General features: G+C 45.8%; 1 protein-coding gene across 3 annotated transcripts in view; it reads right to left on the reverse strand.

The window, feature by feature from the left end:
• scfd1 (sec1 family domain containing 1) overlaps positions 1 to 18,196 on the reverse strand; it is a 355,173-nt gene that overhangs the window by 833 nt on the left and 336,144 nt on the right. For 2 of the 3 annotated variants that reach the window (XM_038781472.1, XM_038781490.1), the window contains one exon: positions 12,923 to 12,991. The exons of the other annotated variant lie outside the window; for it this stretch is intronic. In XM_038781472.1, coding sequence (XP_038637400.1) covers positions 12,923 to 12,991 — 69 coding nt within the window. The remainder of the gene's footprint in view (positions 1 to 12,922; positions 12,992 to 18,196) is intronic. 3 annotated transcript variants of the gene reach the window in all.

Below are 18,196 nucleotides of genomic sequence, written 5' to 3' on the forward strand. Positions count from 1 at the left end.
GGGACAGCAGCACACAGTACAGCCAAATATCGCACACTGTGATTTGCTCCCCGGCACCCAAAGGTGTGCTTGTCCCCCCCAGTCCCCCCCCCCCCCCCCCCCCCCCCCCCCCCCCCCCCCCCAGGCAGTCGCCTACTTATGTGGTGTGGGTAATTTTGCCAGATGTACAGAGATGCCGCTGTCGAGCTGGTGCACAATACCCCACCAGTTATTCCATTTCATATGTTATTGTATTTTTTTTTATGTTGGGGTGTGCCCTTCTCCTCTAAATGTGTGTATATATATATATATATATATATGTGTTTCTTATTCTGTGTACATAACGGTAATTATACCTTGTTCAAAAAAATCCCAATAAAAACATTTATAAGAAAAAAGGGATGCACCAAATGAGTCAACCAAATTCAGTCCTTTTGAACTCATTTTTGGTCATGAGGTAAGAGGACCACTTAAATTGATTAAGGAAAAATTGGTGAGTGAGAAATCGGAAATTACATTATTGGATTACGTGTCAAATTTTAGGTAACGATTAAACAGAGCAGGTGAATTGGCTGGACAACATTTGAAAGTTGCACAAAATGTGATGAAATGGGTAGCAGACAAGAAATCCAAAGTTCATGGGCGCGATTCTCCACAAATGCGGAGAGTCGTAAAGGCTGCCGTGAAACCGGCCGTGTTTCACAGCAGCCTCCGCTCCCCCTCCCAGGACTCGATTCACCCCCCCGGTCGGGGCTAGCATCGCGGTCCCGGGAAGAACGGCAGCGCAGGCTTAGCGAACGTTCGCTAAGCCCGGCCGCCAAGACTCACGGCGGCTGACGCGCACGATGACGTCAGCCGCGCATGCGTGGGTTGGACGGCTCCAACCCGCGCATGCGCGGATGACGTCATCGCGCATATGCGTCAAACCAGCGCATGCGCGGTCCGTCATGCCCCTCAGCCGCCCTGCGGACTGATCCTGCGGGGCGGCGGAGGGACAAAGAGTGCACGAGTACCCGTGGTGAGGCCGTGCCAATCGGTGGCATGGTTGTGCAGGACGGCACTTTGCGGCCGTTTTCATGAACTGTGATAGCAGGTGTGTTTAAATTCGTGAAAATGGCCGTAAAGGCCTGGGAAATCGGCCCATCGGATAGGGAAGAATCGCTGCTCGCCGCTAAAAAACGGCGAGCAGCGATTCGTGTCGTGGGGCGGCCGTGGTGGGGGGGGGGGGGGGGAAAGAGAATAGCAGGAGGTCGGGAAAAATGTCGGGAAGGCCCTCCCGCTATTCTCCGACCCGTCGTTGCGGGCGGAGAATCGCGCCCCATAGTTTCGCCTGTGGAGATAAAGATTTGGTATTGTTACCAGTGGTAGGTCAAAAAGCAAGGTTTTGTGGACCTTATCAGATTGAAAGGAAATTAGTGTGGTAAAAACGCCAGATAGAAGGAAAACTCACTGAGTGTGTCATGTGATTATGCTTAAAAGATACTTTGAAAGGGACGGAGAGAAAAAGGAGATTTTAATGATGATTCTAACTCAAAGTGAAACGAAAATTGAAATGAAAATTGCTTATTGTCACAAGTAGGCTTCAAATGAAGTGACTGTGAAAAGCCCCTCGTTGCCACATTCCGGCGCCTGTTCAGGGAGGCTGGTACGGGAATTGAACCCTGTTGCTGGCCTGCCTTGGTCTGCTTTCAAAGCCAGCGATTTACCCCCGTGCTAAACCAGCCCCTAGTGACGAATCAAATCCACATGACTGTGAATTTGACATACCTCAAATTAAATTGGAAAATGACGATGGTCTTAAAAATTGGGATAAATTGTTAAGTTACCTTCTAGAGGAAAAACAAACTGACCTGAAAGAGTTATTGATATCACATGGGCAAGTTCGTAATGATAAATTGGGAAATACTAAAATGGCTATACATGATGTAGATGTGGGAAATGCTGTTCCAATCAAACAACATCCATACAGACTTAACCCTTTAAAATTGGCACAGGTTAACAAAGAGATTGAGAGTATGCTTAAAAATGGCATGATTGAAGTGGGGTGCAGCCAATTAAGCTCACCCATAGTAATGGTACCGAAACCAAACGGTACCCAACGGTTGTGTGTGACTATAGAAAGATTAATGCAGTTCCAAGAACGGACTCTTATCCTGTCCCACATTTGGAGGATTGCATTGAGAAAGTCGGACAATCAGCTTTTAGTTCCAAACTGGATTTACTTAAAGGTTACTGGCAGATACATTTATCCGAAAGGGCGAAGGAGATTTCAGCTTTTGTGACTCCAGCTGGTATATACCAATTCAAAGTTAAGCCATTTGGCATGAAAAATGCCCCAGCCACATTTCAACAGTTCATTAACAAGGTCACTTCAGGATTACCCAATTGTGCGGTATACATCGACGATCTGGTAATTTTCAGCCAGACATGGAAAGAACATGAAGAACATCTGATGGAGTTCTTTGATTGAAGATTTGTGGAAAAGCTTTAGAACATAGAACATTACAGCGCAGTACAGGCCCTTCGGCCCTCGATGTTGCACCGACATGGAAAAAATCTAAAGGCCATCTAACCTACACTATGCCCTTATCATCCATATGCTTATCCAATAAATTTTTAAATGCCCTCAATGTTGGCGTGTTCACTACTGTTGCAGGTAGGGCATTCCACGGCCTCACCACTCTTTGCGTAAAAAACCCACCTCTGACCTATATCTATTACCCCTCAATTTAAGGCTATGTCCCCTCGTGCTAGCCACCTCCATCCGCGGGAGAAGGCTCTCGCTGTCCACCCTATCTAACCCTCTGATCATTTTGTATGCCTCTATTAAGTCACCTCTTAACCTTCTTCTCTCTAACGAAAACAACCTCAAGTCCATCAGCCTTTCCTCATAAGATTTTCCATCCATACCAGGCAACATCCTGGTAAATCTCCTCTGCACCCGTTCCAAAGCTTCCACGTCCTTCCTATAATGAGGCGACCAGAACTGTACGCAATACTCCAAATGCAGCAGTATTAGAGTTTTGTACAACTGCAACATGACCTCATGGCTCCGGAACTCAATCCCTCTACCAATAAAGGCCAACACACCATAGGCCTTCTTCACAACCCTATCAACCTGGGTGGCAACTTTCAGGGATCTATGTACATGGACACTGAGATCCCTCTGCTCATCCACACTACCAAGAATTTTACCATTAGCCAAATATTCCGCATTTCTGTTATTCTTTCCAAAGTGAATCACCTCACACTTCTCCACATTAAACTCCATTTGCCACCTCTCAGCCCAGCTCTGCAGCTTATCTATGTCCCTCTGTAACCTGCAACATCCTTCCGCACTGTCTACAACTCCACCGACTTTAGTGTCGTCTGCAAATTTACTCACCCATCCTTCTGCACCCTCCTCTAGGTCATTTATAAAAATGACAAACAGCAACGGCCCCAGAACAGATCCTTGTGGTACGCCACTCGTAACTGAACTCCATTCTGAACATTTCCCATCAACTACCACTCTCTGTCTTCTTTCAACTAGCCAATTTCTGATCCACATCTCTAAATCACCCTCAATCCCCAGCCTCCGTATTTTCTGCAATAGCCGACCGTGGGGAACCTTATCAAACGCTTTACTGAAATCTATATACACCACATCAACTGCTCTACCCTCGTCTACCTGTTCAGTCACCTTCTCAAAGAACTCAATAAGGTTTGTGAGGCATGACCTACCCTTCACAAAACCATGCTGACTGTCCCTAATCATATTATTCCTATCTAGATGATTATAAATCGTATCTTTTATAATCCTCTCCAAGACTTTACCCACCACAGACGTTAGGCTCACCGGCCTATAGTTATCGGGGTTATCTCTACTCCCCTTCTTGAACAAAGGGACCACATTTGCTATCCTCCAGTCCTCTGGCACTATTCCTGTAGCCAATGATGACCTAAAAATCAAAGCCAAAGGCTCAGCAATCTCTTCCCTGGCTTCCCAGAGAATCCTAGGATAAATCCCATCCGGCCCCGGGGACTTATCTATTTTCACCTTGTCCAGAATTGCCAACACTTCTTCCCTACGCACCTCAATGCCATCTATTCTAATAGCCTGGATCTCAGCATTCTCCTCCACAATATTATCTTTTTCTTGAGTGAATACTGACGAAAAGTATTCATTTAGTATCTCGCTTATCTCCTCAGCCTCCACACACAACTTCCCACCACTGTCCTTGACTGGCCCTACTCTTACCCTAGTCATTCTTTTATTCCTGACATACCTATAGAAAGCTTTTGGGTTTTCCTTGATCCTACCTGCCAAAGACTTCTCATGTCCCCTCCTTGCTCGTCTCAGCTCTCTCTTTAGATCCTTCCTCGCTTCCTTGTAACTATCAAGCGCCCGAACTGAAACTTCACGCCTCATCTTCACATAGGCCTCCTTCTTCCTCTTAACAAGAGATTCCACTTCTTTGGTAAACCACGGTTCCCTCGCTCGACCCATTCCTCCCTGCCTGACTGGTACGTACTTATCAAGAACATGCAATAGCTGTTCCTTGAACAAGCTCCACATATCCAGTGTGCCCAACCCTTGCAGCCTACTTCTCCAACCAACACATCCTAAGTCATGTCTAATGGCATCATAATTGCCCTTCCCCCAGCTATAACTCTTGCCCTGCGGGGTATACTTATCCCTTTCCATCACTAACGTAAAGGTCACCGAATTGTGGTCACTGTTTCCAAAGTGCTCACCTACCTCCAGATCTAACACCTGGCCTGGTTCATTACCCAAAACCAAATCCAATGTGGCCTCGCCTCTTGTTGGCCTGTCAACATATTGTGTCAGGAAACCCTCCTGCACACATTGTACAAAGAATGACCCATCTAATGTACTCGAACTATATCTTTTCCAGTCAATATTTGGAAAGTTAAAGTCTCCCATAACAACTACCCTGTTACTTTCGCTCTTTTCCAGAATCATCTTCGCCATCCTTTCCTCTACATCCCTAGAACTATTAGGTGGCCTATAGAAAACTCCCAACAGGGTGACCTCTCCTTTCCTGTTTCTAACCTCAGCCCATACTACCTCAGAAGAAGAGTCCCCATCTAGCATCCTTTCCGCCACCGTAATACTGTCCTTGACTAGCAGCGCCACACCTCCCCCTCTTTTGCCCCCTTCTCTGAGCTTACTAAAACACCTAAACCCCGGAACCTGCAACAACCATTCCTGTCCCTGCTCTATCCATGTCTCTGAAATGGCCACAACATCAAAGTCCCAGGTACCAACTCATGCTGCCAGTTCCCCTACCTTATTTCGTATACTCCTGGCATTGAAGTAGACACACTTCAAACCACCTACCTGAACACTGGCACCCTCCTGCGAAGTCAAATCTGTGCTCCTGACCTCTATACTCTCAATCTCCCGTACCCCAAAACTACAATCCAGGTTCCCATGCCCCTGCTGAATTAGTTTAAACCCCCCCAAAGAGCACTAACAAATCTCCCCCCCAGGATATTGGTGCCCCTCAGGTTCAGATGTAGACCATCCTGTCTATAGAGGTCCCACCTTCCCCAGAAAGAGCCCCAGTTATCCAGAAATCTGAATCCCTCCCGCCTGCACCATCCCTGTAGCCACGTGTTTAATTGCTCTCTCTCCCTATTCCTCATCTCACTATCACGTGACACGGGCAACAACCCAGAGATAACAACTCTGTTTGTTCTCGCTCTGAGCTTCCATCCTAGCTCCCTAAAGGCCTGCCTGACATCCTTGTCCCCTTTCCTACCTATGTCGTTAGTGCCAATGTGGACTACGACTTGGGGCTGCTCCCCCTCCCCCTTAAGGACCCGGAAAACACGATCCGAGACATCACGTACCCTTGCACCTGGGAGGCAACATACCAAACGTGAGTCTCTCTCGCTCCCACAAAATCTCCTATCTGTGCCCCTGACTATTGAGTCCCCAATTACTAATGTTCTACTCCTTTCCCCCCTTCCCTTCTGAGCAACAGGGACAGACTCCGTGCCAGAGGCCCGTACCCCATGGCTTACCCCTGGTAAGTCGTCCCCCCACAAGTATCCAAAACGGTATACTTGTTACTCAGGGGAACGACCGCAGGGGGTCCCTGCACTGACTGCTTCTTCCCAGTCCCTCTTACAGTTACCCATCTATCTCCAGTCTTTGGTGTAACTACTTCCCTGAAGCTCCTATCTATGACCCCCTCTGCCTCCCGAATGATCCGAAGTTCATCCAGCTCAAGCTCCAGGTCCCTAACATGGTTTTTGAGGAGCTGGAGTTGGGTGCACTTCCCACAGATGAAATCAGCAGGGACACTGACGGCGTCCCTCACCTCAAACATTCTGCAGGAGGAGCATTGTACTGCCTTCCCTGACATCCCCTCTAGATTAAAAAAAAAACAAGAAAAAGAAAAAGAAAGGAAAAGCTTACCTGATATTACCTCAAACCCTGCTCCCGCTGAAAGGTAAGCAAATTTAAAGGCACTCACTCACCTTCACGACAGGCCCCTGCTCCCGCTTCCCAACCACCGTGGGGTGGGGGGGTTGGTTAGAGGAGGAGGTAGGGTGGGAAACACTCACAAAGTGTTTCGGGTTTAACTGTCACTTGCCAACAGCCTCTCCACAAACCACCTTCAACTTAGGCTGACCGCACTGCACGTATGCAAATTTCCCCAGAACAGCTGATCAGTAGCTCTGCTCTGCTGCCCTCTGCTGGATGATTGCCTTCTCTCAAACGCCTCGGGTCTCCTTCGCAGATTCACCTTCAACTTAGGCTGACCGCACTGCACGTATGCAAATTTCCCCAGAACAGCTGATCAGTAGCTCTGCTCTGCTGCCCTCTGCTGTAGCATGATTGCTCCATTGTTGGACTTGCTGAATAAACGTCGAAAATTCCAGGGGACAGCGGACTTTCAACAGGCATTTGACTGCCTGAAAGTTGTGATAACCAATGCTCCTGTGTTGGAGAATTGTAAGGGACTCTGTGATCAAATTGAACTAAAGTATCTGACTTTAAAGAGAAATGCTGAGGCATAGAGAAATGGATGGATTGTGCAAGGACCTTCTTGTTCAAAGAGAGTGTCAATCAAGAAGAATTTCAGTTGGAGCAAGAAGAACAAAAAAAAAGGACTATATTATTCTACCTGTTTGCATGTGTTGTTTTTTTTTGAAACGATAAAGTATATTTATTGTGTGCATTTCTTAAAGGATGGAAAAGGTGAAAAATGAAACCATCTTGAAGTTGATGGTTTATTTATTTTTTCTTTGGGGGGGGGGGTGTCATGTGACAGTACCTTTAAGAAATGGGTGTTTATAAATGGGTCAGTATATAAATATCTGTGGTGAGAGTACTTTAAGAAATGGGTGTTTATTGCTGCAGTGATGTCATAGAGTGGGTGGAGCTGGGCTGTCTGTCAGCTTTTTACTTTTGTTTTAGGTTGTTTGCTGCAGGTTGTGTTTGTTTCCTTTTCAGTGTTGGAGCTGAAGCAAGACAAAGCAGGTGTACTGTTGTTCTCTCTGCCATGAAAAGACTATCTCTTGATCATTTAGTGAATTCAGAATTATAAATGTTTTCAGTAGTGAATTTAAACCTGATGTGCTTCTGTTAAAAGATGTTTCTTTTGTCTTCTGGATGCTGTTTGGGAAGTTATTAAGGATTACTTAGTGTTGTATTCTTTGGGGGTTGTATTTGAATTGATGGTTGCGGGGATGTTCACTGTTTGTTTTAAAAAGGTTAACTTGAGTTCATAGAATAAACACTGGCTGGTTTAGCACAGTGAGCTAAACAGCTGGCTTGTAATGCAGAACAAGGCCAGCAGCGCAGGTTCAATTCCCATAGCGGCCTCCTCGAATAGGCGCCGGAATGTGGCGACTAGGGGCTTTTCACAGTAACTTCATTGAAGCCTACTTGTGACAATAAGCGATTATTCTTCTTATTATTATTGCTTTGCTTTAAAAAATACTTTTTCATTTCTGCTGTACCGCACCTGTAGAGTGGGCCGTGTGCTCCCCATACCATAATCTATTAAAAGTTGTGGATCAGGTGAACTCCATGATGTACTTTGGGGTCCTCTAAACCCTGGCTCATAACATCTATCACCGCCAATACATGCTTAACGTTTCTCTTGTTATAAATAAACAGTTCTTTTGTGTTTGACTTACGCGCAATAAAGAGGGCTAAAAGGGGTCATGAAATATCTTTGGCTAACAGGGTTAAGGAAAATCCCAAAGCCTTTTATTCGTATATAAGGAGCAAGAGGGTAACTAGAGAAAGGATTGGCCCAATCAAAGACAAAAGAGCGAATTTATGCGTGGAGTCAGAGGAAATGAGTGAGCTTCTTAATGAGTACTTTGCATCGGTATTCACCAAGGAGAGGGACATCACGGATGTTGAGGTTAGGGATGGATATTTAAATACCCTAGGTCATGTCGGCATAAGGAAGGGGGAGGTTTTGGGTATTCTAAAAGGCATTAGAGAGTCACAGAAGGTTGGTTTACAAGTGCAACAGGTGATTAAGAAGGCAAATGGACTTTTGTCCTTCATTGCTAGAGGGATGGAGTTTAAGACTAGGGAGGTTATGTTGCAATTGTATAAGGTGTTAGTGCGGCCACACCTGGAGTATTGTGTTTAGTTTTGGTCTCCTTACTTGAGAAAGGACGTACTGGCGCTGGAGGGTGTGCAGAGGAGATTCACTAGGTTAATCCCAGAGCTGAAGGGGTTGGATTATGAGGAGAGGTTGAGTAGACTGGGACTGTACTCGTTGGAATTTAGAAGGCTGAGGGGGGATCTTATAGAAACATTTAAAATTATGAAGGGAATAGATAGGATAGATGCGGGCAGGTTGGAGGAACTTCTTCACCCAAAGGGTTGTGAATCTATGGAATTCCTTGCCCAGTGAAGCAGTTGAGGCTCCTTCATTACATGTTTTTAAGGTAAAGATAGATAGTTTTTTGAAGAATAAAGGGATTAAGGGTTATGGTGTTCGGGCCGGAAAGTGGAGCTGAGTCCACAAAAGATCAGCCATGATCTAATTGAATGGCGGAGCAGGCTCGAGGGGCCAGATGGCCTACTCCTGCTCCTAGTTCTTATTAAGGTGGACAAGTCCCCAGGACCAGATGGGATCTATCCCAGGTTACTGAGGGAAGAGAGGGTGAAAATAGCTGGGGCCTTAACAGATATCTTTGCAGCATCCTTGAGCACAGGTGAGGTCCCGGAGGGCTGGAGAATTGCTAATGTTGTCCCTTTGTTTAAGAAGGGTAGCAGGGATAATCCAGCGAATTATAGACCTGTGAGCTTAACGTCAGTGGTAGGCAAACTGTTGGGGAAGATACGGAGGGATAGGACTTATTCACATTTGGAAGAAAATAGACTTATCAGTGATAGGCAGCATGGTTTTGTGCAAGGAAGGTCATGTCTTACAAACCTAATAGAATTCTTTGAGGAAGTGACAAAGCTAATTGATGAGGGAAGGGCTGTAGATGTCATATACATGGACTTTAGTAAGGCGTTTGATAAGGTTTCCCATGGCAGGTTGATGGCAAAAGTGAAGTCGTATGAGGTTCAGGGTGTACTAGCTAGATGGATAAAGAACTGGCTGGGCAACAGGAGACAGAGAGTAGTGGTGGAAGGGAGTGTCTCAAAATGGAGAAAGGTGACTAGTGGTGTTCCACAGGGATCTGTGCTCGGACCACTGTTGTTTGTGATATACATAAATGATCTGGACGAAGGTATAAGTGGTCTGATGAGCAAGTTTGCAGATGATACTAAGATTGGTGGAGTTGCAGATAGCGAAGCAGACTGTCAGAGAATACAGCAAAATATAGATAGATTGGAGAGTTGGGCAGAGAAATGGCAGATGGAGTTCAATCGAGGCAAATGCGAGGTGATGCATTTTGGAAGATCTAACTCAAGAGCAGACTATATGGTCAATGGAAGAGTCCTGGGGAAAATTGATGTACAGAGAGATCTGGGAGTTCAGGTCCATTGTACCCTGAAGGTGGCAACGCAGGTTGATAGAGTGGTCAAGAAGGCATACAGCATGCTTGCCTTCATCAGACGGGGTATTGAGTACAAGAGTCGGCAGGTCATGTTACAGTTGTATAGGACTTTGGTTAGGCCACATTTGGAATACTGCGTGCAGTTCTGGTTGCCACATTACCAGAAGGATATGGATGCTTTAGAGAGGGTGCAGAGGAGGTTCACCAGGATGTTGCCTGGTATGGAGGGTGCTAGCTATGAAGAAAGATTGAGTAGATTCGGATTGTTTTCATTGGAAAGACGGAGGTTGAGGGGAGACCTGATTGAAGTCTACAAAATTATGAGAGGTATGGACAGGGTGGATAGCAACAAGCTTTTTCCAAGAGAGTGGGTGTCAATTACAAGGGGTCACGATTTTAAGGTGAGAGGGGAAAAGTTTAAGGGAGATGTGCGTGGAAAGTTTTTTACACAGAGGGTGGTGGGTGCCTGGAATGCTTTGCCAGCGGAGGTGGTAGAGGCGGGCAAAATAGCATCATTTAAGATGCATCTGAACAGATATATGAACAGGTGGGGAACAGAGAGAAGTAGACCTTGGAAAATAGGCAACAGGTTTAGATAAAGGATCTGGATCGGCGCAGGCTGGGAGGGCCGATGGGCCTGTTCCTGTGCTGCAATTTTCTTTGTTCTTACAAATCTGGTGCCTGTCATTGAATAGCTGAGGGCCAAACATCCCACACATTTTACACAAATTGTTGGCTAATTTACTTATGCTGGGAGTCTGGGGCCTGTGGGGCTGAAATTGACCATACAATCGCCCAGGGTTTCTTTAGTGGGTTGGAGAAGGGGAGCGTGTGGTTGGGAGAGAGGGAGTGAGTGGGTTAGAATGAGTGAGGGAATGTGTGGGTGGTAGGAGCGAGGGTGTCTGAGTGGGGAAGAGGGGGTGTGCAGGCAGGAGAGAGGGTGAGAGAGAGAGTGGGTAGGAGTCAAAGAGTTAGTGAGGGTGTGGGTGGGAATGAGAGAGGGTGTAGTTGGGAATGAGTGAGGGTGTGTGAGTGGGAGCGAGTGTGCGGGTGTGTAAGTGTTGTTAGGAGCGATCAAGTAATTGAGGTTGTGGTGGGTACAAATGAGTGAGTGTGGATGGATCTGGGAACAAGTGGGTGTGGATGGGAGCAAGAGGTGGGTGGTTGCGTGAGACTGTGGGTGTGTGTGGGTGGGTGTAAGATGCAGGCTGAGAACGAGAGACTAGAGAGACACTCCAAATACCAAACACCAACACGTGCACACGTACCCACTCACACTCACTGACTCTCACACTCCAGTTATTTTTATCACTTACTCTTTTTTTAAACTTAGTTTATTACTTTGACTTTGCTGTACTTTTGCTCAGCAATTAGTTAATTCCTTGAAATCTCAACTTTCCTTTTGAAATTCCATTTATTTTGTGCCAAACCTTATCTTTCTGAAATTTGCTGTCGGCCTCCTGAGTGAGAAAAATATGCAAATATGGCTCCAAGTGGACAAGCCTGTTCTAGATGGTAGAGGCCGTTATTTAGAAAGATGCTGTTGAAGGAGCCTCAGTGAATGCTATAGTGCATCTTGTAGAGTTTATCCCTCCTTAAGTAAGGGGACCTAAATTGTACACAATAGTCGGGGCTGGTTTAGCACACTGGGCTAAATCGCTGGCTTTTAAAGCAGACCAAGGCAGGCCAGCAGCACGGTTCAATTCCCGTACCAGCTCCCGGAACAGGCACCGGAATGTGGTGACTAGGGGCTTTTCACAGTAACTTCATTTGAAGCCTACTCGTGACAATAAGCGATTTTCATTTTTTTTTTCATTTCAAGTGTGGTCTTAACAATGTAATTAAAGCAAGATTTCCCTATTTTAATATTCTCTTCCCCTTGCAATAATGACTAATATTTCATATGCCTCCTTAATTACTTGCTGTAGCTGCATGCTGACTTATTGTGATTCACTGACGAGAACACCCAAATTCCTCTATATTGCAGTATTTTGCACTCACTTTCCATTTAATATTCTGCTTTTCTATTCTGCCAAAGTTGAAAAAATTAAGGTCAATGGCAAAATCCACCAGATGTCGGACTCACTTCTGTCACAGGAAGAAAACTACACTTGTTGGAGGACCCATGATTGGAGTTCTAGAACATCCAAGGCAGCAACCTTGACCATCTTCATCTAATGTGCTTTATTGCATAAGATCAAGAGGAGGACAATTTTCTGATAATTTGGCAGTGTTAAGCTCTATCAGGAACTCCTCTAACAATGAAGCAGCTCATATCAGCCAACAATAGGATCTGCATTACTTGTAAAACCAAATCCAAGTGCAAGTGACTGGAAACATCTGTGGCAAGTTCCAAGCATGACCATCTCTAACAAGAGAAAACTTAACCACCTCCACCTAACGTTCAACAGCATGTTATCTGAGCAGAAGCTTAATTGGACTAATTAAGAAATTAATTATCTCTGAGCACATTTTCTGTAGCTATACGTCGTTAAACATTGATGGCAGAAATCGTTGACTTTTTTTTTTAAAAAGGTGAACCTCAGAACCAATTACCTTGACATAGAACATAGAACAGTACAGCACTTCGGCCCTCGATGTTGTGCCGAGCAATGATCACCCTACTTAAACCCACGTAACCCGTATACCCGTAACCCAACAATCCCCCCATTAACCTTACACTACGGGCAATTTAGCATGGCCAATCCACCTAACCCGCACATCTTTGGACTGTGGGAGGAAACCGGAGCACCCGGAGGAAACCCATGCACACACAGGGAGGACGTGCAGACTCCACACAGACAGTGACCCAGCCGGGAATCGAACCTGGGACCCTGGAGCTGTGAAGCATTGATGCTAACCACCATGCTACCGTTAATCTCCCATTTATCTACTATTTTAATCAATACCACATGCCACAACTTAACAAATAATTAAAATAAAATACCTGTTTCAGGAATTGACCAGCATTGAACAGTTCACTGCAGCCATATAACACATGTTTACCGGGTTTATTCTGAATAAAAACAAAATTAATGAATTTACTCCCGAGTGTAATACAGAGAATTGAACCTAAAATGAGACCGTGCGCCAAGTTTCTCAAAAAGCTTCATACTAAAATTGCTGCTTAAGCAGGAGAAAATATAAAATTCCACCAATGGAATATATATATTTCCTTCTCCCGCGGATGGAGGTGGCTAGCACGACGGGACATAGCCTTAAATTGAGGGGTAATAGATATAGGACAGAGGTCAGAGGTGGGTTTTTTACGCAAAGAGTGGTGAGGCCGTGGAATGCCCTACCTGCAACAGTAGTGAACTCGCCAACATTGAGGGCATTTAAAAATTTGTTGGATAAGCATATGGATGATAAGGGCATAGTGTAGGTTAGATGGCCTTTCGTTTTTTTTCCATGTCGGTGCAACATCGAGGGCCGAAGGGCCTGTACTGCGCTGTATCGTTCTATACTTCAACAGAGCATTCAGAAAATCCTTATATCTGAATGTCCTGCACACCAATATTGCAGAGTCTAAAAATCCTTCTTGCCCTCGAGTACATAATCAGTTACTGACACCTCATGTACTGTTTAACATAATCGACCACTAAAAAATCATAGAGGCACACTGCATGTGCTGAATCTGGAATTTGGAAATGTTGGATATATTTTTCAATTAATTTATTCAAAGGATGTCACTGGCTAGGCCAGCATTTGTTGCCCATTCCTAATTGCCCTCAGGAATGTGATGGTGAGTTTCCTTCTTGAACTGCTGCAGTCCATCTGGTGCAGGTACACCACAAAGCTGTTAGAAACAGAGTTTGAAGGTTTTGATCCAACAACAATAAAACAATGATGATATAATTTCAAGTCAGGATCGTATGAGGCTTGGAGGGGATCATGATGGTGGTGGTTCCCATGCATCTGCCGCACTTGACAGACCCCAACCATTCAAGGATCCTCTACTCAATGCTGCCATGTATGGAACAACCCACCTGCAAAGCTGTAACAATATCGGCATAGGTTACTTTGCATAGGGTTTCTTCAGAATCAATTAGTACAAAGAAATAGACAAGTTGCAAAAAATGTTTGGACTGAGAGAGCAGATTTTAGTAAAATAAGGCAGGATCTGGCCAAGATAGACTGGAAAGAGTTAATAGTGGGGAAACCTACAGAAGAGCAGTGGGGGCGTTCAAAAAGGAAATGGGGAGGGTACAGGCCCAACACATTCCCTCTAGGGTAATAGGCAGGAGTAACAAGCCCAGAGAACCTTGGATGACCAGAGACATTCCGGATCCGATGAGAAGGAAAAGAGAGGCTTTCAGGGTGTTGAACAAATATTTAATATCCGTCTTCAACCAAGTGAACGAGGAGGTAGATATGGAACTCAGGTAGAGAGTGCCTATGAGATTTGTGAACAAATTGCCAGAGGGAGATATTGGAGGTGTTGGCGGGCTCAAAAGTGGACAAATCCCAGGACACTACAGGAGGTGGGGGAGGATATTAGAACATAGAACATAGAACAGTACAGCACAGAACAGGCCCTTCGGCCCTCGATGTTGTGCCGAGCAATGATCACCCTACTAAAACCCACGTATCCACCCTATACCCGTAACCCAACAACGCCCCCCTTAACCTTACTTTTTAGAACACTACGGGCAATTTAGCATGGCCAATCCACCTAACCCGCACATCTTTGGACTGTGGGAGGAAACCGGAGCACCCTGAGGAAACCCACGCACACACGGGGAGGACGTGCAGACTCCGCACAGACAGTGACCCAGCCGGGAATCGAACCTGGGACCCTGGAGCTGTGAAGCATTTATGCTAACCACCATGCTACCGTGCTACCCTGATATTGTAGGGGCTCTGACCCAAATTTTTAATTCCTCTCTGGCCACAGGGTAAGGTGCCAGAGGACTGGAAAACAGCTAATGTGGTCCCACTATTTAAGAAAGGTTGTACAGGTAAGCCAGGGAACTGCAGACCAGTGAGTCTCACTTCAGTGGTCAGGAAACTATTGGAGAAAATTCTGAAGGAGAGGATATATCTCCACTTGGAGAGGCAAGGTTTGATCAGGAATAGTCAGCATGGCTTTGTCAGAGGGGAGTCATGCCTAACAAATTTAACTAAATTTTCAAAAAATATATATTTTTATTGAGGCATTTTTTTGAGCACGTGAGCAGGTGTGTAGATGATGGTAGTGCAGTTAATGTGGTTTACATGAATTTCAGCAAAGCCTTTGACAAGGTCCCACTGGGGAGACTTATAAAGAAGACAAATGCACATGGGACACAGGGTAACTTGATAAGGTGGATTCAAAATTGGCTTAGCTGTAGCAGGCAGAGTGTGATGGCAGATGTCTGCTTTTGTGACTGTAAGCCAATGTCCAGTGGCGTACCACAGGGATCTGTGCGGAGTCCCCTATTGTTTGTCATATATATAAATGACCGAGTGAGGGGTAGGATCAATAGGTTTGCGGATGACACCAAGACTGACTGGGTGGTTACAGGCAGATATAGACGGGATAGTCAAAGAGGCAGAAAAGTGGTAGATGGAATTTAACCTTTGTGTGAGATGATACACTTTGGAAGGAGTAATTTGACAAGGAAGTAAAAGAATGGCCTGACACTGGGAGGTTCCGAGGAATAAAGGGACCTTGGGAGTGTTTGCCCATAGATCTCTAAAGGCAGAAGAGCAGGTTAATAGAGTGATGAAAAGGCTTATCATTTCATTTCATTATGGGACACCTGTCTTTATCAATCAAGGCATAGATTACAAAAGCAGGGAGGTCATGTTGGAGTTGTACAGAACTTTGGTGAGGCCACAGCTGGAATACTGTGTGCAATTCTGGTCGCCACATTACAGGAAGGATGTGATTGCACTGGAAGGGGTGCAGAGGCGATCACCAGGATGTTGTCCGGGATGGAAATTTAAGTTATGAAGAGAGTTTGGATAGGCTTGAGTTGTTTTTGCTGGAGCAGAGAAGACTGAGGGGCAACCTGATCGAGCTGTACAAGATTATGAGGGGCATGGGCAGGGTGGATAGGGAGCAGCTGTTCCTCTTAGTTGAAGGGTCAGTTACGAGGGGACACAAGTTCAAGGTGAGGGGCAGGAGGTTTAGGGACGATGTAAGGAAAATCTGTTTTATCCAGAGGGTGGTGATGGTCTGGAATGCACAGCCTGGGTGGGTGGTCGAGGCGGGCTGCCTCACATCCTTTAAAAAGTACCTTGATGAGTACTTGGCATGTCATAGCATTCAAGGCTATGGGCCAAGTGCTGGCAAACGGGATTAGGTAGGCAGGTCAGGTTCTTTCATGGGTTGGTGCAGACTCAATGGGCCTCTTCTGTATTGTACTATTCTGTGATTTTGTGACAGACAATAATATGATGCGGGGGGGATGTTGAATGAAAACTATTATTGCAAGATATTTCAATATCAGGAATAAATTTCCCACAGTAATAGTAACATGAAAGAACATAAGAAATAGGAGCCGGCCATTTGGCTCTTCAAGCCTGTATTTCCATTCAATACAATCATGGATGATCTTGCACTTCAACATCACCTTCCTACACCTCCAAAATCTACAAATCTGACTTGAATATATTCAATAACTGGGCATTGACAGATCTCGGAGATAGAGAATTCTGAAGACTAGCAACTCCAAAGACTAGTGAAGAAATTGCTCCTCGCCTTGGTCCTAAATTTTTGACCTATTACTCTGAGGATTGTGACCCCCTAGTTCTATACTCCTCAGTCAGGGAAAACAGCCTACCAAACATTTATCTAGTCAAGGCCCTTTTAAAGTTACAGAGTTGCAGGGATAGAGTGGGGCCTGGCTAGGGTGCCCTTTTGAAGGGTTTTTGCAGACTTGATGAGCCGAACAGCCTCCTTCTGCACCGTAGGGAGTCTGTGATATTCTACGAATAACCTTTTCCATGGATTGTCATTTTACCGTGGTGGAGATGCTGGAGTGTTCTGTTGATCCTGAGAGCGATGCCATTGGGAGGCTTAAAGTCCTGGCAGGGTCACCTATGACGGTAAGGTCAAAGGAGAGGGACCAGACAAAGCGCAATCCAAAAGAAATTGGATCAGCAGAAGATACTCGTATGGTGTCGATGTTTGTGATGGCAGATGAAGGCCGCAGCAGTAGTTCCCAATTGTTGAGGTATCTTTGTCACTGGAACTGCCCTCTGTTAAGGACCATGTGTCTGCCGATGTGCAACAGCATACACATGTTAAAAGATGTCCCGCACAAGGTGTCTACCCAGAGGAAATCAAGACACTTCAACATTGACATCACTGCCCCACAGGAGACCAGAAGGTAGCTGGTGGACGAAGGCAGTAGTTATACCTTCTTCTGGGAAGGAAACCCAAGGGTAGCCCAGGATGCATGGAATTGGATTCACCATCAGGGATTAACTCATCAACCGTCTCTTGGAGCTCCTTGTCGGCGTCAACAAGTGCCTCATGACTCTCCGTCTACAAGTTGCCGAGAACTTGCCAAGTGCCTTCGCTCCAACCCTTGATACCAATGATGAGTCCAAAGAAGGCATGCACTCCACCGTGGACACCACATTCTCCTTGAAATCTTCACGCCAGTGTTGGAAAGGACGATGGGTAAGGAAGGTATTGGAAATTGCAACTCAATTTGGGGTTCTCCCGCTCACCAAGTGCGCGGGACACTAGCTTCTCATCACGAACACACTGTTCCATTACAAAGAGAAGTTCAAGACTTCCTCGTGGCAACCACGATTAAAGAACTGGCACAGATTCAACAAGTCATCGTCCGATCCCGAGGCCAAAAGGATGCCCTCACCACCAGTGCAGATGACTGCTGGACAGACTACTGGCTCATCCGCTTCTCCATGTCTATCAAACTCCAATGGAAGCAGTGGAATATGAAGAAACAGCTCAGAAATAATATCAACGTTGAGCAGCTTCAAGAACCAACACATGGCTACAGGGATGGTGCAGGAGGGGGGAGGGGGGGGGGGGGGTTCAGATACAGGAAGGTGGTTTAAAGTGTGTCTACTTCAACGCCAGGAGCATCTGGGATAAGGTGGGTGAACTTGCAGCATGGGTTGGTACCTGGGACTTCGATGTTGTGGCCATTTCGGAGACATGGCTAGAGCAGGGACAGGATGGTTGTTGCAGGTTCCGGGGTTTAGATATTTCAGTAAGCTCAGGGAAGGTGGTAAAAGAGGGGTAGGGGTGGTATTGTCA

Source organism: Scyliorhinus canicula, chromosome 2 (assembly GCF_902713615.1).
Source record: "Scyliorhinus canicula chromosome 2, sScyCan1.1, whole genome shotgun sequence".
Classification (NCBI taxonomy): Eukaryota; Metazoa; Chordata; class Chondrichthyes; order Carcharhiniformes; family Scyliorhinidae; genus Scyliorhinus; species Scyliorhinus canicula.